The sequence below is a fragment of the Astyanax mexicanus genome, chromosome 5, assembly GCF_023375975.1.
Source record: "Astyanax mexicanus isolate ESR-SI-001 chromosome 5, AstMex3_surface, whole genome shotgun sequence".
NCBI lineage: Eukaryota > Metazoa > Chordata > Actinopteri > Characiformes > Acestrorhamphidae > Astyanax > Astyanax mexicanus.
The window spans coordinates 23,725,422-23,747,558 of NC_064412.1; the positions used below are offsets into that span (position 1 = coordinate 23,725,422).

General features: G+C 36.8%; 1 protein-coding gene across 1 annotated transcript; it reads left to right on the top strand.

Annotated features, from left to right (window-relative positions):
* Positions 1-361: 361 nt before the first annotated feature.
* On the top strand, positions 362-21,187 carry alg6 (ALG6 alpha-1,3-glucosyltransferase). The gene is made up of 14 exons (XM_007248207.4): positions 362-553; positions 834-918; positions 2,223-2,312; positions 2,427-2,515; positions 3,340-3,422; positions 3,523-3,587; positions 3,689-3,874; positions 6,606-6,741; positions 12,465-12,550; positions 13,749-13,833; positions 13,928-13,998; positions 15,775-15,843; positions 18,964-19,159; positions 20,628-21,187. The coding sequence occupies exons 1-14, from the start codon at positions 472-474 to the stop codon at positions 20,823-20,825; spliced, it is 1,521 nt and encodes a 506-aa protein (XP_007248269.3). The 5' UTR covers positions 362-471; the 3' UTR covers positions 20,826-21,187.
* The last annotated feature ends 950 nt before the right edge of the window (positions 21,188-22,137 follow it).

Sequence of the window (22,137 nt, forward strand, 5' to 3'; positions counted from 1 at the left end):
TATGTGCCCTTAGAAATTATACATTAGTTGGAAACCCACAATAAATGCATAATAAACACAAAGCATTAGTAAAACAAAAAAGAAAATAATAAAAACATAGTTGAAAAGTTACATTTGAATCATTGCCAATTACTAAATCGTAAAATCCTCAGTTAAATTTCATATGGCGCAAACCACAGATTTATTCAACCTGTGAAAATTATTATTATTTTTGAATAAACAATAAACGTGACTTAAATTGTATAAAGATTTAACGCGGGTTTGTTAGAGATCCGCTGATCTGTAAAACATCCGTACAGTAAATGCTCCGTGGATATGAGTTGTAGATCTGAACATCCGGGTTACTCTGACACGCTCTGTGTGCTGACGCGCGCTTTCAGGAAGCAGCAGCTGCAGAGGAGAAATCCTGGGTTTTAATAGAGTTTAGCGCTTAATGTTGTTGTATTTTAACGTTTTTACCGGCTACCAGCCATGGATAACTGGAGCCTAGTGTCAGTCTGCGTGTTACTCGGTCTAACTACGAGATGGGCTGTTTCTTTCAGCTCATATTCAGGTTAGTTTTTCTACAGCAGGAGCTGTGGGTTCAGCTGATAGCTGAGCAGTGCACTGTTACAATAAAAAGACTTATTTATTTCAAAAGATATTAATTTATATTTATTTTGCGGTTAGCCGAGCAACGTAGCACTTAGCATATAGAATAATACATAATTACATGTTTATTATGTATGTAAATGGGCGTGCCTGTAGTATTATTGGGTTAATTATCAGATTACACTGCTAGAGTACACTATAAGCATAAAACTATGTGTCTTTTCTAATTATATGAACTCTAGGTGCTGGTAAACCACCCATGTTTGGGGACTATGAAGCACAGAGGCATTGGCAGGAAGTGACCTACAATCTTCCTGTTCAGGAATGGTTTGTCATTCTTTTATTCATTCATTCATTAATTCTCTCTCTTACATTCATTTGCACTCGTCCACTCCTCTATTCAGGAGTGGTTAATTCACTCACTCACTCACTCACTCACTAACTCTTCCTATTCAGGAATAGTTCGACATTCATTCATTCATTCACTTGACTCACTCATTCTCTCACTAACTCTTTCTGCTCAGGAATGATTTGTCACTCATTAATTCATTAATTCATTCATTCATCCATTAATTCATTCACTCTCTGACTTACTCACTGACTCACTTATTCATTCACTCACTCTTTCACTGACTCACTCATTCACTTATTCTTACACATTCCTTAACACTCACCCACTCTTCCTATTCAGGAGTAGTTTGACATTTATTCATTCACTGACTCACTGATTGACTCACTTTTTCGATTCAGGAATGGTTTGACATTCATTAATTCATTCACTGACTTACTCATTCTCTCACTCACTCTTCCTGAGAAGTAATGATTCATTCATTTATTCATTTACTGACTCACTAACTTACTGTTCACTGATTCACTTATTAATTGACTATTTTTCTCACACTCCCTCACACTTACCCACTCTTCCTATTCAATAGTGGTTTGACATTCATTCATTCATTCATTCATTCATTCATTCATTTTTTGACTTACTCACTGACTCACTCATTCACTCACTCACTCTCTCACTGACTCACTCATTCACTTATTCTAACACATTCCTTTACACTCACCCAATCCTCCTATTCAGGAATAGTTTGACGTTTATTCATTCACTGACTCACTGATTGACTCACTTTTTCGATTCAGGAATGGTTCGACATTCAATGATTTGTTCACTGACTTACTCATTCCCTCACTCACTCTTACTGAGAAGTAATGATTCATTCATTTACTCATTTATTCATTTACAGACACTCACTTACTGTTCACTGATTCACTTACTAATTGACTATTTTTCTCACACTCCCTCACACTTACCCACTCTTCCTATTCAGGAGTGGTTTGACATTCATTCATTCATTCATTCAGTCATTTATTTATTCATTCATTCATTCACTGACTCCCTCTCCCTCTTCCTCTCCCTCTAGGCAATATGGCCCTAAAATAATATCACAATATGTCAGGGTATTTTTGTGATATGACAACAAGTTAATTTCAAAAACATGCTACTGCAAAAAAAGTTATTTAGTATAATTATAACAAACATAAAAAAACATTGACATTATTATTTTGTAGGATACGATATGGCACACCCCAAGCTTTAATGTTTTTTTCGTCTGCACTTTAATAAGGTATTTCAACACCACAGACAATGATTTGGGCTACTGGGGTCTGGACTACCCCCCTCTCACCGCCTACCACAGTCTTTTATGTGGTCATGTGTAAGTGTGCATTTAACTCTGTATATACAATATGTAACTGTCCCTTTTTAAAATGAAGGTCTTTAATAATTCTGATACACGTTTGTGTGTATCTGTCCATGTCTGTCTGTGTAGTGCAAAACTCATCAATCCTGCGTGGGTTGAGCTGCGTACTTCTCGAGGTTTTGAGAGTGCAGCACATAAGCTGTTTATGCGCACCACAGGTAAGTGTGTAACTGTACTGTATACCTTCAGTGGAAAAGTGAACATGTAAATGTACAACTTTATTAAAAAAATAAGAGAAGTCAGAAAGCACCTTTCAGTTATCTCCAGTTAGTCTGAAATATCAGACATTAAGTACAAGTTAATTTGAATTAACTAGACCTAGTGCCACTTTGTATTAATTAGGGCAATTAATTGTTAGTAATTAGTAATTCATCTTTTATATTATTACATTCATCTCAGAAGCGTTAAAGAATCAGATTTTCTGTACAGTTTCTTTAATAGTATTTTCATCAGTCTCAAAATTCATTCCTAGTCCATGTAATCTCAAACACATTTAGTGATGTTGAGGTCTGGACTCAAGTAGTAGTTAATACTTCGTTTTTTCTGAGCACACCAGCAGCTTGTTGAATATATATTTTTTTGTCTTTTTGATAAGCTTCACATGCGTTAAGACCCAAAGAGCTGAGTTGTCCTCTTTTTTTTTTTAGCAAAAGAGACAGAGCTTGATATGTCTCCTCTTTCTCAGAGATAAAAGGCTTAAGTGCTGTTTATCTGTGTAGTTATTAAGAATCCTATTATTTATTTATCTTTACTCATTTTAAACCCCTTGCCCTTGTGTGCAAATAGATTATCTTTTATCTTCTTGAAAATATTTCCTGACTTGTACTTAAGTGTATTTTACTTAATGGAGCTTATAGCAGATTTTATATGCACAGTGTGGATGATAGTTAGTATTATTATTATTTTTTATTTGCATTTGCATTATGATCTGTGACGTGTATTACATGACATTACAATTCTCTTTTTTCTTCCCCATTATTAGTTCTTTTTGCAGACATACTGATATATTTTCCAGCAGTCATCCTTTACTGCATCTACCTCAGTGATGGATCCTCTAAGAGGAAGGTATCTTGAATTTATCTTGTGTTGTATTGTATTTACAGTAGTAGCAGTAGTAGTTTCCCCTTACTGTACGTTTAATTTTTGGCACTTTTTTCCCTCAAAGGTTGCCACAGCCCTGTGTATCCTACTTTATCCAGGACTCATCCTAATAGACTATGGCCATTTTCAGTATCCTTTTCATTGTATGGTCTGAGCTTTTGATAACCATGACTAATGTTGTGCATTATAAAAATAACTTTACTTTGTGTCGGGCCTTAAATACTTGTCAGATATAACAGTGTAAGCCTGGCCTTGACTTTGTGGGGCATAGTGGGACTTGGTTTGGGCTGGAACCTGCTTGGGGCTCTGGCCTTCTCCTTGGCTCTCAACTACAAACAGATGGAGTTGTACCACTCACTGCCCTTCTTCTGCTTCCTCCTGGGCAAGTGTATCAAGCAAGGCCTTATGGGCAGGGGGTAAGTTCTAGAAGTTAAAACTGTTAAAACAATTTAAAATGTGTTATATGTCTGGCTTTAGGACATAAAGAAGACAGCTACTAGGACAGGAAATCAAATACTGTTTGTCCAAACCTCCATCCATCTCACACACAAATCTGTTACTGTATTTGTTTGTAGAGACTATTTGATTTGACTAGATGATATGCCTATTGAATGTACACCATAGCTGTACCCTTGTATCATAATTTGTATGGCTTTTTATTTGTTTATTATTAGAATTTATTTTACTGATTTTCCTTCTATTGTGACTTTTATTAAATTCAAATAGTTGCATGGTACTAAAATAGAATATTTCATGAATAGGGTTTAAAATCACAAGGCATCTCATGATACGATATTATCACAATACATTGCCCACAATAATGTTGATATCACATTACTGTGATTCTGCGATAATCATTATATTGTAAGAAAATGATCTACAATACTTCACAGCATCTGTGTTACTGTAGAGGATAAACTACTCCTAATTAAGTAAATACCAGAATTTATGGATTTATTGGTGTCCGTTCTTCACCGCAGGTTTACCCTATTTATTTGAGTAGCGCCACCATGTGGAGTAACGAAGCAGTAACTTTAGTAAGTCCAATTGCAGTGCAAGTTTTAGGGAGTTTAAAGCGCCTATGTTTCAATAAAATTAATCGACATTTGACACCACATATTGATAATGCATCACAAACAAAAGCAACACAATATATCGCAATATTTTGTCACACGCCTGTTCATTAATTATTTATCGAAAGTTTAATGACAAAAAAAGATAGAAATAAGATGAAAGATTGCTGAAATATTTGCAGTTGAGCAAACAGCCTGTTTAACACTCTTACATTTGCGTACTCTACTCATACTGAACTAATTGTCAGTACGGAGTAATACATAAAGCCATTCTATAGATATTCACACAGTGTAAAGAACAACAGCCAAAATGCAGAAAAGTAAAATGGAGGATTTAGTGATATAAAGGAGTTTTCAGTGTGACAGTGTTGACATACTTATTTGCACACATTAATGTATGTTCAGTAGGGGTGTGCCATATAGTATTGTACGCAATAATATTGCCAACATTTTTGAATATCATGGATGATATTATTCCCTGAAATCTCATGCCTTATCACCCACCCCTAATTATCACATCAGGGTAATTCTTTTTTTTTTTGCTGATTTCCTATTATGTATCTACTAGAGACAGATTATATCTGTCCAGTATTATTTATTTTACTTTAATTCTCGATATATGGAGATATTGGGAGTGCATTATTAGTATCATGACATTCTGGATCATTGACCTCTGTTACATATCTGATAAAATTCTTGTATTTCTTTAATATTTCAGTTAGATATGTGCCATATCATATAGTATGCAATAATAAAATTTTGTTTTCATTTTGTTGCAGTAGTGTATTCACCAAGAGTATCATTATTGCGAAAGTGCTCTAAAATATTGTGATATTATTTTAGTGCCATATTGCTCACCCCTAATGGTCAGTATATGTTTATTCATTGGAAGGTGTTAATTAACAGTTAATATAAATGCAACACCAAATGTTGTGGTTAGTGTCTCCCAGCATCTTCTAAAAGCACAAATGGTTCTTGGCAATGTCAGCAATGCCTTCTGTCCTTAAAATGTTTGTGTTTGCTCTAAGTGTCTCTGCTGGATTTGCTGATCTGACTCAGCTGTAGTGGTGTAGTTGCACACACTGGCATGGCAGGGAGGGTCAGGCATGGTCAGAGAGTCATCTGGACATATTTTCCCAGGCAATCGAATCCAACAATGCAATTGCTACCAAATGCCCTTGGTGCACTGTTATTATACTAACAGATGTAAGGTATACTAACAGATGAACGAGCTGTGCAGCGGAAAGAAGATCCTGTAGAGGAATAAATGTTTAAGCTCTGTTTCCCCTTACAGGTCTTAAACTAAAGCTCCTCAGAATAATCCAAACATGAGTGTCATATGAAACTTTGTGTTAAAAAGATATTTACAGAGTATCTATTTTTATTTTTGGTCCAATTTAAATAAAATTTAGCACAAGAAAGTGATTACGGTGATAAATATCACTTCAATCTTCTTTAAAAAATAAAAAATTAACCTGCTCGACATGTATCAGTGTAGTGTCCTGTGCACACATTCGTCAAAGAACACAACAAAATATACAAACATTAAAAGATAATGGATCCCACATCATCACACTTAAATAGTACATTCCACTGTAGTAAAATGCAAAAATTGACAATTCCTAAGTAGGTTAAAAAGAAAGCTTTTTAAGCAGCTACTAAAAAAAGATGGTATGTACGAAAATCGATCTGAATATATCGCCAGGTACTTGCCAATACACACATGTAATAAAAAAACTTATCAAATAGGAATGGTCCAAAATGACATGGAATAAGCTCTTTTAAACATTGACTTCCATTAAAAATGAAAAATGCTTTTTTTTTTTTTTTTCTCCTGTTTGAAGTTAGCAAACCTTTAGTTGAATCTGGAGACCATGGGATTTTTGAAGAGATTAGAATAATTTAAATGATCAACAAAAATCCATTAAATAAAAAATGTTTTTTTTTTTATGTAACATTTGTTCTATATAAAGAAGCAACCCAAAAAATAGATATTTCTCTTACTCTGAATACATTGTACATATGTTGTAACCAAATGCTGAGGGGTGTTTTCTGCTGTTCTTATTCCTTGCAGGCTGCTTCTGCTGGTGAAGATCTCATTGACTGTGCTGGTGACCTTTGCTCTCTGCTGGTGGCCTTTCCTGTCAGACCCACAGCAGATCCTGCAGGTTCTGCATCGCTTGTTCCCTGTCGACCGTGGCTTGTTTGAGGTAAGCCCTCGAACTCATAGAGGCTGCGACTTGACTGTTGCCCGGCGAAGTCTGACCAGATAAAATCATTACTGTGGTCAGTTCTGTATTGTAGTTATTTTTTTGAAGGTCTATCTTTCCTGTTCTGTTTTCAGGAATATTTTTTATTTCACTGGTTTTGCACAAATTGGCTGAAGGCAAATGAAAACACAGTAAAATACAGTGCTGAAGGTTGTGGAATTAAAAATGGTACATTGTAACATTTTTGTAGTTGCGTTGTTTACTTAAAGGAGAAATCTGGTATGAAATAAAATTGGGGTGTAGTGAAACATGGTAATGAGCATAAACTTTTGTCCAGTAGCCACCTGTTCATCCCAGTGTTCTGAAATATAGCACTTTTAGCCGATGCTCCCAACAGACTTACAATGCAACTTGTAGGGGCATATTGTTGCCCATGCAAAGAAATATTTTTTTTTCACTACTAACAAATAGCAGAATGAATTCCTTGGAATTCACAAACATTATAACAGCTGAAAATAGTTCTCATGCCTCGTTTTAAATATTAGGGGCCATGACATTCTACCAGTGAAGTTTGGAGTTACTTTGAGCTTGTTAATGGTGTAAAAATTGTGATTCCTTTGCATGAGCAGCGCTATGCCCCTAAGACTAATATTGTAAGCCTGATGGGAGCATCAGTTAAAAGCGCTGTTTTGAGGAATGCTGGGGCAAACAGAGGTGAGATATTCAACAAAAGTTTGTACTTATCATGTTTCCCTACACCAATTTCAGTCCATTTTACCCCATATTTCTCCTTTAACTAGGAAGCTAAGGTTGCACTGGGTATAATCTGGGTATAATCTTTAAAAATATATTTAATAGTGTGTTATGACAGTTTTCATTAAATGTGATTTAAACAATCGACATACCATATTTTACGGACTATAAGGTGCACCATATTATAAGGTGCTCTACCAATGAATGTCTATTTTCTGGTTTATTTTTATACATGAGGCACACTGGATTATAGGACGTTTTTTTAAGCGACGCTAGTAAAGCAGAAGGGTGTTGCACAGTAATCTACACAGATTTCTCTCCTGAAAACTGTTTGTTTTGGTGAGTTAAGCACTTCCATTTATTTAGAGTAAGATTACCAATAGTAAGATTTTTAATATTTTCAACAGCACGATTACCATCAGCACTAGCCATGGTTAGCAGTGCTTAGCGCTAGTAAATGCCACTCGACAGCGCTAAACTGAGGAACCCTGAGTGTTCCAGTAAGCCAAGGGCGCTACTACAGTCCGATATACTTACCTGTGAACGGCGAAAGAGCTAACGCTGTGTTTAGTGGCTAATGCTAATATTGCTCCAGTCTTGGTGCTGGAGAAACGTCAATGAAACTCCTTTATAATGCTACCTGACTGGAAAAATTCATACATAAGGCGCACCAGATTAAAAGGCGCTTGACACTTTTTGAGAAAAATGAAAGGATTTTAAGTGCGCCCTATAGTGCGAAAAAAGGTATATCACGTTTCTTATACAGGGGTTGGACAATGAAACTGAAACACCTGTCATTTTAGTGTGGGAGGTTGGCCTGTCCTGTAGCTTCTGTTTGTGGCTGAACGAACTCCTCGCCATGTCTGTCGAATAACTTTCTAGTGCGTGGTTGGCATGGAAATGCCCTTGAAATGCTAATCCAAATGCATTGTATCTATCTATGAATGTATGCATGTGTGAGAGTGTGTGGTTGTGTGAAATAAACGCAGTACTGCTGTTTTCCAAATACTGTATCATAAAAGCTTACATTAAAGACAGCCTACTTTATATAGAATCTCGAATACGACAAATTCCTAATCATGACACATAAATTACGTACGTTATCCTTAAATCCCCGTTGTGGACGATCAGATCCATAAGAAAGGACTTCCTGTGAGTAAGTTACTGCATTCACCTTCACTAAACAATGGATCAGCTTGACTGGGCTTAGCTGAAAACTGGATCCCCATCCTGTATACCGTCTAAAGCCACTTTTGCGTTCTCCAGTATCGCAGCCCTGTACGGAAGCCAAGTTTCGCGGCTTGCTTTTGAAACATACCCCGGGCCGCTGTGGAGGTGCCGTAGGAGGTGCTGTGATGTGAGAAGTAATTGAAAATTCTGATGAGGGCTCAGGAGTTAGTATATATGACACGTTTGCGTGTGACATGATGCTAACATAATACACAGGGTGTGAGCTACTCTAACCTGGAGAAAGGAACAGTGTATGCCAAACAAATAGATAATAAACCTGTGTGTGTGTGTGTGTGTGTATTTGTGTTTTGTTTTGTACATCTTCAGGACAAACTGGGGAAAGAAAATTTAGGACAGCCAAGAGTAAAAAGTAGATTTTTGTAATTAAGATTTGTGAGTGTAAAGAATGTTTAAATTGATAAAGAACACTTACATCAAGGGAATTTTTTTGTTTGAATGTTTGAATAGGTTCTTCACACTTACACATCTCTAGGAACAAACATGGTTCTTTATGGAACCCAAAAAGTAGTTCTTTCTCTTTTTACTCAAAGAATCATTTAAAGTACCTTTATTTTTAGAGTTAGATTTGGGGTTAGGCATAGGAAAGTATTATTATTATTATTATTATTATTATTACATTAGGCTCACTTTCCCAGACAGAGATAAAGTCTAAAACTGGGCTAAAATAATATTTTAGGTAACAAAACCTTTTTGCCAAATACGCAAAAAAGGTGTGAAAAGAGAAAGCACTGATATAAATAATTCAGTTGAATAATAATAGTCCTTTTTTACGACCGTGCCATTTTTAACCGAATATTTCCTTAAATTAATCCATGTTTTGCAAATGGATCAATAGGTGCTTATAAAAATCCCATTATTGAATTGTATCCACCTTATTTTGCCAAGTTCCTTTTCAATTGTTTCTTCTGTATTCATATTAAATGTTTTTTTATCATATCATATTATACATAGTAAATACATTCTGAAGAGCTACTGCTGTGGAGACTGATCATAAAGTATCGAGATATGGAAACCCAACAGTTTGGTTTAAGAAACTAAATAAACTAAAACATTAATCAAAACAGCCATACATTTGCTTTTACTATATTGTTCAGGTAAACTGTGTTAAGAGTTAATCTACAATAGCGAGAGTACGGGTGGGTGTACCGAGTAAACCTGACAAGGCTTTAAAATCGATCAGTTTCTCTTGGTTTGGATGTTCTGCTGCTCTCTCCCCACATCGCTCCAAAGGGTGATGTCGATCAGCACAAGGCGTCTGTGAGCTGATGTATCAGATCGAATGTATGCGCGTTCCTCCGAGCACACTGTGATGCCACTAGTCTTCACTCTCCTTGTGTCGGGGCATCACTAGTGATAGGGGGAGTCCTAATGAGTGGGTTGGGTAATTGACCTTGTAAATAGGGGGTGAAAATGGGATCAAAATTAAAAAAAAAAAAAGTTCATAATCAGTGGGTGTTTTTTACATCAACTTCTGTTAAAAAAAAAGAAAAAATAAGCATCTGATTTGAGATCTGAAAGTTTTTGCTTGACTGTAAAGATATATAGGATCTCTATAAGATGTCCTGGCTGACAAGATATAAACAGAAATGTGCATGTGTGGTCTGTGTAAAGCACACGCCAGAGATGAGAGTGTGAGAAGGCAGGCTGCCTGGGTGGCACCTGCTTGTACTAATTGTGAAAAAGTACATGTAAGCAACGCGGCCAGGACAAACTGTGGGCGTTAGTTTTCACTCCAGCCCTGCGTTAAGCCATCTCGGGTTGCTCACACAAAAATGGAACCAAATGCTGTGGTCAGTGACAGGCTGTGTGGACCAGCTTGAGCTTTTAGCTGAGCTGGCCTGTCCGTTTTGCCAGTGGAGCCAGTAGCCAAGAGGCCATCATCCCGTGACACGTGGGTCAGAGTGGAGAGCACAGACGTTATTGCGGAAGTTATTCCAAGCTCACTGATTGGAGAGAGTTCACTTGCAGTTGGAAGTGGGTCTGGTGGGGGGGATATGGTGGTCTTTTCAGTGTAGTTCAGCTGGTACACACACAGACAGCTGTAGGTTGTAGCAGCTGTGTTTGTGAAGAGTGGGCAATATTGTGTGTAGCTTATACGCAGGGCTGTAGCATGTGTGTATGTGTGTGTGTTACTAATCACACTGTTTCACAACTGCTGAAGGCCTGTAGTCTATGAGGAATCCCACGACGGCACTCCAGTAGCAAGTAGCAAAGTAAACGTAACTACAGAAATAGACTAAACTAGCGGAGACTGGGCATGCCTCCTAAAGGGTGGGACTTGGGCGTCTTCAGGATGGCAAAACTGCAGGCGGGAATGTGCAGATTGGTGCAGATTGGCGGGAATGTGCTTGGCATGCAGAAAGAAGAGTCACACGCTGACTCACACACATTTAACCCCATGTCTCTGAGTTTACAAATAAGTGCATAGCTTTTTTTGACATCCCAGATCCTTGACAGGGAGATTCATGGCTGGAGTAGTTCTTCACCTTTTGCCCGGCGCACAAATGTCACTCAAAACTCCCAGGAATTTTTATGACCCTTTAAGTTGGGAAACGATTACTTGGAGTAATGTCACTTATTTGCTTTCACTTCAGAAGCTAAAAGGTATTTAAAGAAGGCCTCCGTATCTGTTCCGTCTAATTTTGTAACTTGGTACTCTCACTTTCAGAAATCAAGACAGAGGGGCTAATATCTGACTCAGAGGCAGATTCACTGTGGAATTCATTTGTTTCAAAACATCACAATTTATTAATTTTGTAAAATCAGATAAAAAAAATCAGTGTCCCTAATTTTTACTTTTTTTAGGTATATGTCTGAGCAAAATTAATAGTTTTATTTTAAAAACTACTGACAACATTTCCAGATTCCAAATAAAAATATTGTCATTTAGACGCTTTATTTGTAAAATTGAGAATTTGCCAGAATAACAAAAAATATGCAGTGTTTTTAGACCTCAAATAATGCAAAGAAACCAGTGAATATTCATTAAAAAGAACAACAATACTAATACTAACTAAAACAATACTCAGAAATGAATATTTGATGAAATAACCCTGGTTTTTAATCACAGCTTTCATGTGTCTTAGTTTGATGGCCTGTGTTTAGTTTAGTTAGTAGTTTAGCTTAGTTTGATGGCCTGTGATCATTCATCTTACAATTATTTTAATAGCTGTTTTTCAGCTGTAAATGGCAAGGAGCATTAGCTAGTTAGATAACTTAGCCTCAGCATCTGTTCGTTCACCAGAAGACTGACTGCAATCTTCAGTATAAATTCCAACTGATTGTGACTTGAGAAGCACTGCTGAGGTACATTTATGACTGAAATAGCACTGATAAAGTAACTTCTTTATTACAGGCAAAATATCTCTGCTGAGGTGAATTCATTGTGCTTTATCTGTATGTTTAATTGGATATTACAACAGCTAAGTGTTCAATAAATATTTTTCAATTGTAGATTTGGAATTGCATTTTGTTTTAAAGCAAGACAAAACTACATTTAAGCTTTTTTATGTATACAGTGGTACAAAATGCTATTAATGAAAACCTACAAAAACCTGGTATTCAGCCATTTTTTCTTTTATTGCATCTCTACATGTTATGTTTATGGTTAACATGCTATGTTTATTTCCCAGCAAACATAAATATTTTTTTACACATTACTGTTTAATAAGAGTTTATTTGTGTTTATCTGTGTGTGTTTTTGTGTGTATTGTGTGCAGGATAAAGTGGCTAACACATGGTGCAGCTTGAACGTACTGATAAAGATCAAGACCCTGCTGTCCAGAGACACTCAGCTGCTCCTCAGGTAATCCCGCGTCCATCCGTTTACCATCGCCCTCCATCCGTTTACCACCCGGCCGCCAGTACACTTTCTGCAGTCCTCATTACGCTTGAGTGCACTGCAGATTATCAAACCTAAAGGATATCTGCGCACTTTGGTAAACAAATGATATCTGCTCAGTAATCTGGAGATGAGCTTGTGTTCAGATTTCTCACCAAACAAAGGGCTTTTATTACCTTAACTCTGAGCTCGAAAAGAGCCTCTCAGAGGGATTTTATTCACTCTCACTTTGTTTGAGTGTACAAGGCCTGTAGTGAACACTCTGTAGGTCTTCAATAGGTTTAAATATGTAAATCTGTTTAGGATTGATAGCAGTGTTTCTTCATAAATGGTAATCTATAGGTCTGTAGGTCTGTTTAGATTATGTTATTTTTAAACTACAAAGTGTATTTTATAGCACTGTAACAAGAACATTGGAAATTTTGTCCACCAATACTGGACAGAAGAGGAAAAACAGGTGCCTGCTTGGTTCCCTGGCTTTTTTGCTTTATTGTGTCATTTTAGAGGTCTCCTTCTGAAAATACATTTTCAGACAAGTCAGACAAATCAAATGAGCGCTAGACATTAATCTACACAGATTTCTCTCCTGAAAACTGTTTATTTGGGTGAGTAATCTTAGATTTCCAGATTTCCACAAAGGCTGGAGCATTAGCGGTTAACCACTAATGCTGGCTAACTGCCGCCTGACAGAGCTACACTGAGGAACCCTGAGTGTTCTGGTAAGCCAGGGTGATATTAGCTAGCTGTTCGTCCCACGTAGCTTGTTTTAACACGTTAAACGCATAGGCTGCAGTCCAATATACTCGACACTTAAAGGCTGAATGGCTAGTACGGTTAGCGGGTAATGCTAATGCTGCTCCAGCAGTGCTCGCCGGGGTTAGAGGCAGGCTACAGGCTGATAATACTTACCTCTGAACGGCCAAAAAGCTAGTGCTTAGCAGGTAATGCTAATAGTGCTCCAGCAATGCTAGCCGGGGTAAGCAGTAGACTATAGGCTGCTCCACTGTTATATATCTAGTATATATCGAGTGCATAAGAGTTGTCCCAATTCTTAGAGGTAGGATTTCACCCTTTCATTTTACACTAGAAAACAAGGGGTAGGAGTACAAAAGAGAAATGGGATTGAGCCTAAGTAAAGTTTTTTATGTCTCTTTTCTTTCAGTTTTGCTCTCACACTGCTGTCCATCTTGCCTTCCTCAATTAAACTGTTGACCAAACCCACTCTGTGGCAGTTCAAGCTGGCCTTGGTAAGTGATGAGAAGTGTTGATAATTCTTTGTAATAAACTGTTCAGTGGTTGGTATTTTTGGCCCTTGATCATCTAACTGGCTTTGTACTGTAGGTGAACTCTTCACTGGCCTTTTTCCTCTTCTCCTTCCAAGTCCACGAGAAGTCCATCCTGCTGCCGGCCTTGTAAGTCGGACCGTTCTATTAATTTTATTGTATCACAGTACAGCACTCATAATGTGTGTGACCTCTTAATACGTCTATAACATTGCATGAAGAGGACTCTGAGACTTGTACAGCCTGAGGCATTCACCTGAATGAACTAGCCCCTAGTTCTGCATTGATACATTGACTGTGTGTTTGTATCTATGAAAAAGATACAAAAATTCACCATAAGTGTGTAAAATTAACCATTGCTGATTCAGGTAAGGCTTGTCTTGTGTTTTTGTTTTGTTAATACAGGATAAAACGGCACTGCTTTCTTTGTGCCAGCCTCTAATACATTACATAAAAAGATTATTTCAGCACATTGTTTCTCAATTGCAGTTCTTAGCCAGCATAACATCACACTTTGCAATAAGGTGTGATAATGGTAGCTTGCTCTTATGGCCTAAAACACTGTGGCCAGGTAGTCAACTATCACATAAAATACATAACTGAATACTCAAGGGAAGGTAGCCCTAATGAAAAGACTGCCTTTGCTTATATGTGGCTATTATGCAAATGTAGAAAGGATGTACTTTTTGTGAGATGTACTAAAATGTTAGGTTGACTTTACAGTGTTTAAGCTTTCCAATTTAGGTAATAATATAAGTAATATGAGGTGAACAAAGTGTGAATAGAGTAGATTCTATAGGATTAATTTTACAGTTTATAATTAATTTATAGATTATATAATTTATATAACATTTAGAAAGCCTCTGTTCATTTTATTTTATTTTTTTTTACTACAGAAGGTGCGCAGTGTTTAGTAACATTTAATGGATGTCCTGAGGTTTGATTCACTGCTAAAAAAAATGCCTAATGCAGTTGATTACTTAATTATTTGGTGAACATGTTAAACAATAAACTTTTTTTTTGTATTGTAAATCTCAATCCCATAAAATATGTTTACACCATTACAGCTATGTATCACTCAACTCAAATTGTATCCTGACCAATAATTACAGTATTGGTATTTTTCTGCAAACAGTCTCCAGTAGAGTTGGCCAATAGACCAATTAATGTAAAATGACCATTAATTTACATTTGCCCCCTTAGTGGCGCCTGCTCATAGACTAGAAAGCCTCATAATAATTTACCTCGGAACATCTCCTTGTGTGTGTGTATATATATATATATAAAGCATGCAGTACCACCTGTGTGGATTTGGTTACAGATTTCCTTGATCTATTAAGCTAGATTATCCAGATTGTTGCTTTATTAACTGTTGAGTTATATCTTGCACCTGTTGTTCAAATCAATCAGTAATGCATGTCGCTGGATTAGGAGAGAATTCTGGGCCACAGTGCTGTATGTGTGTGTGCGTGTGCGCAAGAAAAGGATCAGCTCTGAGGCCAATGGTATGAGTGTAACAGGATCACAACGTAGGTCTTGTAATTATTGGCTCAGTGAGGTGAGCTTCGGGAGGTCATACCTACAAGCCCCTCTCTAGATAATAATAGCTTTGACATCAGGTGAATGTGTTTTCGTGCTTGATACATTTTATACATTTAATCATAAGCACAGTGTTTTGTTTAGTTTTTTTTGCGTGCGTGTAATGCCTTAAAACGTCTGCTGACTTCTTGCTTCTAATGCAGAATAGACATTTTTAGTTTTTTTTGAAGGAGCTTTATAATTTTAATAAAATGTTTTATAATTAAAGTGTTATGTTTCAGCGTGAATACGATTAATAAGGAAGCATTACATCCATCTAATCTACAAATAAAAATACAATAAAAGTTCTATTTGATTGTTTTGCAGGCCGGTGTGCCTTATGATGAATGAACTTCCACTGATGGCCGTTTGGTTTCTGTTGATCTCCACTTTCAGGTAAATAGTAGTCTAGAAAAATGTTTGTTATGGTTGCTTTTGTTATCTCCTGTTGATATTAGATGTGGTCTTATAACGTTTGAAGAATCTTTATACGAGAATTAGTCTTTCTTACTCCTGGACTCTTCCTACTTTCAGGCTTTGAGCCAACTTTAATGGACTTACTTTTTATACATGCATTTCTGGACAAGCTGAGAAATACAGAATCCGTAACAAAAAGTACAAGAAGCATCCCAACTGATGCGGTGGGTAATATTACAAAAATGTGTACAAATATCAGTTAGGTGACAAACACTGCCTGGCAAAAAAAAAAAAAAAAAACGTACACACACTAATATTTAGTTGGACCACCTTTAGCTTTGATTGCTGAATGCATTCACTGTGTCATTGTGTCAGTAAACTTCTGCAATGTTCCAAGATTTATTTCAATCCAGTGTTGCATTAATTTTTCACCAAGATCTTCCAGCATTGATGATGGTAGAGTCTGACCACTGCACAAAGTCTTCTCCAGCACATCCCAAAGATTCTAATTGAGGTTAAGATCTGGACTCTGTGGTGAACAATCCTAAAATCCTGTAAAAATGATGATCTCATGCTCCCTGAATCACTCTTTCACAATTTCAACCCCATGAATTGGAATATGCTCGTGTCATCAGGGAAGAAAAAAAATCAATTGATGGAATAACCTGGTCTATATTCAGTATATTTAGGGAGTCAGCTGACCTCATTCTTTTAGCACATACTGTTGCAGAACATAAACCTGCAGACCAACTGCAGCAACCCCAGATCATTTGCTTAGTTTAATCCATGTGCCGATGTTTTTTTTTTTTTTTTTTTTTGACCAAGCAGTGTAGTTCTTAAGAGCATTGTTCCTGCCAGCTTCACCAAAGATATATAGTGCAGCCATCAGTTGAGATAGAGTGGCAGCGCTTGAGATTCAATTTTCTCTCTTTTTTTCTATAAAATGCTAAATTATGGATATGGATGGTTTAAATTTGGTGGTATATTCATAACTGTCATGATTTGCAATTACAAATATTATAGTGTTTAATTTGTGACCTCCATTAAGGACTGGAACACAAAACATATTGACAAAAGTCTACAGCATACGCATCACATGATCTTTCTATATTAAAGTGTTAAAGCAAGTCTCATAAATAACACAACTAATGGTAACAGATTAAGAAACAGACAGCACTGCACTTATACGATGTCAGATCCTTCCAGGTCAGCTAATTATTATTCACATGGTTTAGTGTATGGATATCACGACATAGTCCACATGCCTATTCTCTAAGGGTCTTTTGTGCAAACACTGTGCTGTGGATTCATACGGACTGCTTCCTCAAATATTGTTTCATTAGCAGCAACAATGTTTTCGTCTTTGGCTGGAATACATACTTCTTTTTGTTACAGAATATAATTCAGTTTTCTTCCGTGAAGAGGTTTTTGTCAGGCTATTAGAGCAAACGCCCAGAGGGGATACACAGAGACAACTAACCGCCACATGTTATTGTCCCAAACACAAATTGCAGCAGAATGTTGTGCTGTTTAAATTGACCGTTTGAATGTTTTTCGATGGCATGATGAAGTCAGTCTCAAACAGTGACCATTGTGTTTGGTTGTGAAGCTTACCAAATAGATGTTTTGTTGGTGGTCAGTTTTAATAAATATATTAAGCTACTTTGACTAGCACACATTGCTGACACAGGTGTGCAAATGCACACACAGCTTGTCTAGTCTCTGTGGAGATGTACTGGCAATGGAATAAGACTCAAATTCACAAATAAGATGCAAATAGATATGAACCTGTTGACATATGCTAATTGCCAGGCGTGGGTTAAAGGTAGGGCTGTGCAAAATTGGGAAAAAATTACATTGTGATATTTTGTTCTCCTGCAATGGATTTTTGCATTGTAGATTAACACTAAATACATCTAAACTAAGGGGAAAAAAAGTTTAAAAAAAGGTGTTAAACCAGATGAAGTTTAATGTAGGCATGAATGGCTTTCAGATTTTGTCTCCGTTTTTAAAAATATTTTTGACCACACGAACAGCGTTTTCAAAAATGTCCCCGTCCACACAGAAACGCAGTAATTCTTAAAAACACTGAAATGAACATGGGTTTCTTTAGACCAAGGGTCGGCAATTAGTTTTGGCTGCGGGCCAGATATTTTCCAAGCCAATACGTGGCGGGCAACAAAAAAAAATCTGTTTTCTGAAAATTAAGTAGGTAAACCCAGAAAGAAAGGAAAAAAATAAATAAACACACCGCTCCTCACGTGGGGATCGAACCTGTGTCGTCAGAATTGCGGTCCAATATACTACCGCTGAGTTACAGCTTGGAAAAAACACCTTATAATGAGAAATGGAGCCCGAGAAGCGTATTGCTGACCTATGCTCTAGACATTCGAAAGTTTTTCGCCACTCCTCAGCAACAACTACTTCATTTTCATAATTGTCGACCAGGCCTGGTCCAGAACCTGCATTGAAGGAAAAAAATTGCATGCAGCGCATTTTGGTGCCTCCACTGTGTTAGGTAAGGTAAGAGTAACATTAAATTAAGCTGTAAACATGTTATTAATCCGCAAAAATCAAAGAGAGAACAGAAACAATATCTGGATTCTTGTGGACGGGGCCTTAATGTATTTGAGAGCTACAGCTGTAAAGTTGTGAAGAGTGAAAATTGGTATTTCGGTAAATAGCCATGTTTGAGTAATGTTTTATTATATACTATGGCAATAACTTCTCAACTAAGTAAATAAAAAAAATCTTTAAGAAATGAAGGTCAGTCAATCTGAAAAACAATTCAAGAACTTTGAAAGTATCCTCAAGTGCAAAGTGCAAAGATCACCAAACATTATGATGAAACTGGCTCTCATCAGGACCACCCTAGGAAAGGAAGACCAAGAGTTCGAACAACCCCTGTTGCACAGAAACTGCAATTAGCACCCCAGATAAGATCCCCATAGCACTGAGCTGAGGAGCAGTGGAACTGTATTCTTTGCTCTGATGATGAGGATTATGATGATGAAGATCCTGCTCTGTCTATTTCTGTTAAGAGCTGACTATTTTGTGCTTGTATAATATGTTTCAGTTGTTGTCTGTTTTATCCTATAGCATGCTCCCCCTGTTGCTGAAGGACGGTCTGCTCCTGCCTTACACAGTGACCTCGCTGGCCTTCCTCTATCTTGGAGTGTACCTCCTCTCTGCTCTGGACAGAAGCCCAGAGGAAGAGCTCAGACTGGGTTCTTGTCACAAACGTATGCAGAACTACCTCTCCAAGCACAATCTCAGCCTGCTGGTCAAGTGTTCGGTAAGCAGAGCAACAAACCAGATGGTATTGCTACTAGATGGTAGCAGCAAGCTCAGTTTACAGAACAACACACACAATGTTCAACTTAATTGGGTGATGCATTAGGGGTGGGAAATATGGCGATATTTCACAAAATATTCTGAGGTATTTCTGTGATAAAGGTTCTTCCCAATATGACAAAATATTTTTTTAAATTTCAAGAATGTATTAATGAAATGAAATACACATTAACTTTTTTTGCATAAACATCCCAAAATAATCCACTTATCTTTAAAAAAAAAAAAAAGTTTCAAGGCTGTTTTTGTGTAAAATAATGTGACAAAGATGTAATGCAACAAAAAAACAACCACAATTCTAAATTGCAGAATATTTAGTGCATACATAATTCATTGAACCAAAGGAATATCCAACAATATAATGTCAAACAAATTAAAAAAACTTATTTTAACATAAAACACTGCTATTTTCACATTTCACACTTTTTAAAATAAAAAAATCTGTGTGCAATACACAGGGTTCATACAAATTTTAACCTATACATATCCATGACTTTTTCATGACTTTTCCATGCCTTCACAGCAAATTTATTTAATGACCACGCAATCTTTAAAACATCAATACAGACATAGACAATAAAACTAAAAATCTATGTTAAAACTGATTATAGTATACCTATATTTTACCTAATATTAATAATAAAAAACTTTAAATTATGACATTTTACTAGCTGAATAACATTTCCGAATATTTAGTATGTCAATGCCTTATATTTGTCTGAATGCGAATACAAGTGATATATATTAAATTAATAAAAAAAAAACAGCTTTTCTCAGTCGATAAAGGAAAACAAAGGTTTGAAATGTCCATGACTTTTCCTAACATTTCTGGATATATATACATTTTTTTCAAAACCTAACCAGGCATTGAACATTGCTATGTTCAAATACTATGACTTTTCCAGGTTTTTCATGACCATCTGAACCCTGAATACAATATGGCATACTCGTATGATGCATTACTGATTATACAGTATATTATATTAAATTATCTAAATGCAGTTCATGTAATTTCAGATATTTGTTTATGGATTTTAAACAAGTCTGAATGTCTGAAGGCACTTTTTATAGATGTGTGACATTAGCGCAGGCCTAGACATTTATTTACAGAAGCAGCATAAATAATGGGGCCCTGTGATTAGAGCCAGGGTTTCTGTTACCAGTCTTGCTTACTGATCCTTCACTCCAGCAGCATCCTAAATAGACATGTTAATGTTTATACCTTTGGAAATATACTCGTCTTCTTTCACTCAGGCAAAAATAAACAGCTACTTATGAGCTTACGAGTGCCTTTTGTTGCAGATAGGTCTGTGGTGCCGTCTTCCTTTCCTGAAAAGCATCAAATCCCCTGTCTTACTGATGTCTTTTTCTGCAGTAACAGAAAAGGTGCTCTTCATCTTGTCTTTTTACAGTTCACCGTCTCGTTGGTGGCCATGGCTGGGTTGAGCTTTACGAGCGTGGTGCTGGAGCCTCCGGCTAGGCTGCCTGATTTGTTTCCAGTGCTAGTCTCCGTTTTCTCTTTCCTCCATTTCCTGGCCATGCTACTATATTTCAACCTCGTCCAACTGACAGAGCCGTCCAGCAAAAAGAGCCAAAAGAAAACAAACTGAGACGGGGTCTCCAGACACCAATCATCAGCCTTCAGTAAGGACCCAACGACCAGGGGATAATCATGAAGAAAGATGACAAAGAAAGGAGAATCCCCTAAATTCAGTTGGAATGGGCCCAATTTGGGAAATTAGATTACATTTTTAATAGATGGTTTGAGGAAGTTCCCTCAGCGTAGTTTAGTATGGTGGATCTTCAGAACGTAGGGAAAAGTTAAATGTTCAGTGACACAAATATTATCACGTGCCAATACAAAGCCACTCAGTGTGAACTGTGAGTGTGAAAATTAATTTTGAAATGGACCAATTGTTACCATTGTTTAATATCAGATTTTCTACATATCAATAAATGCTTTTGTACATTTCTCTGCGTGGGTTTCTTCCTCCGAATACAGAACTCAGACCCACGCAATTAAACACGCAGATAATTTCCTCTGTATTTCCCAGGTTTATGAGACTTCCAATCAAGCCCAAACACTTTAAATGAGCAACAAAGAGTTAGCCTCACAACAACTAGTGATCATGCTCACACAAAGGCTGTATGTACCAATAAAAATGCATCGACTTCACGGGCTATAAAACAAAAATGATGGGAAAGGACATATCCGAACACAATGCCATAAAGCTGAAATACCAGAGGAACAAAGGTGCACACAACCCCCCCTCACCCACCCCCTCTTTCACACCAGTTAATGACTGACATTAAAAAAATCCATTACAACTGTAAATGTTATCAGGTCACAAAGGGGCTATAGTGATACAGCTTGGACAAGCCCTGCAGCCACATATATAAACACCCACACATGACTCTGGACTCTGGGTTTAAATACAATAGATGCAAAACAATGTTAAGAAATGAAGGACACATGAGAAAAATAAATAGGTGGCATTTGTATTCTTGTCTTGAGCCAAACAGCACACTTGCCTGAACTGGGGCTGCACAATGATGGAAAAATAAAACAATACAATATTCTTTTCTTTATTGCTATATATTTTGCAATTAATAAAACATACAATTTAACCAGAAGTCAATGATCTAACATCATATTATTAATGCTCTTCACATATAAAAAACTAAGTAAATTAAAAAGGTATTTGGTAGATATGAATGAGACTCTGCTGGAAACTCAACAGGGCAGTTTCCCAGACTTCCCAGGTTTAAGACAAGGATAACACCTAGTCTTGGGCTGAATAGAATTGAATTTAGATTTTCAATTAAAGGAAAAATATAGTTTATATCTAGGGATAATCCCTGTTTAGGAGCCTTCTGTCTTAAACAAATAACAGAACTGTCTAATTACCAGGCATGGGAGAG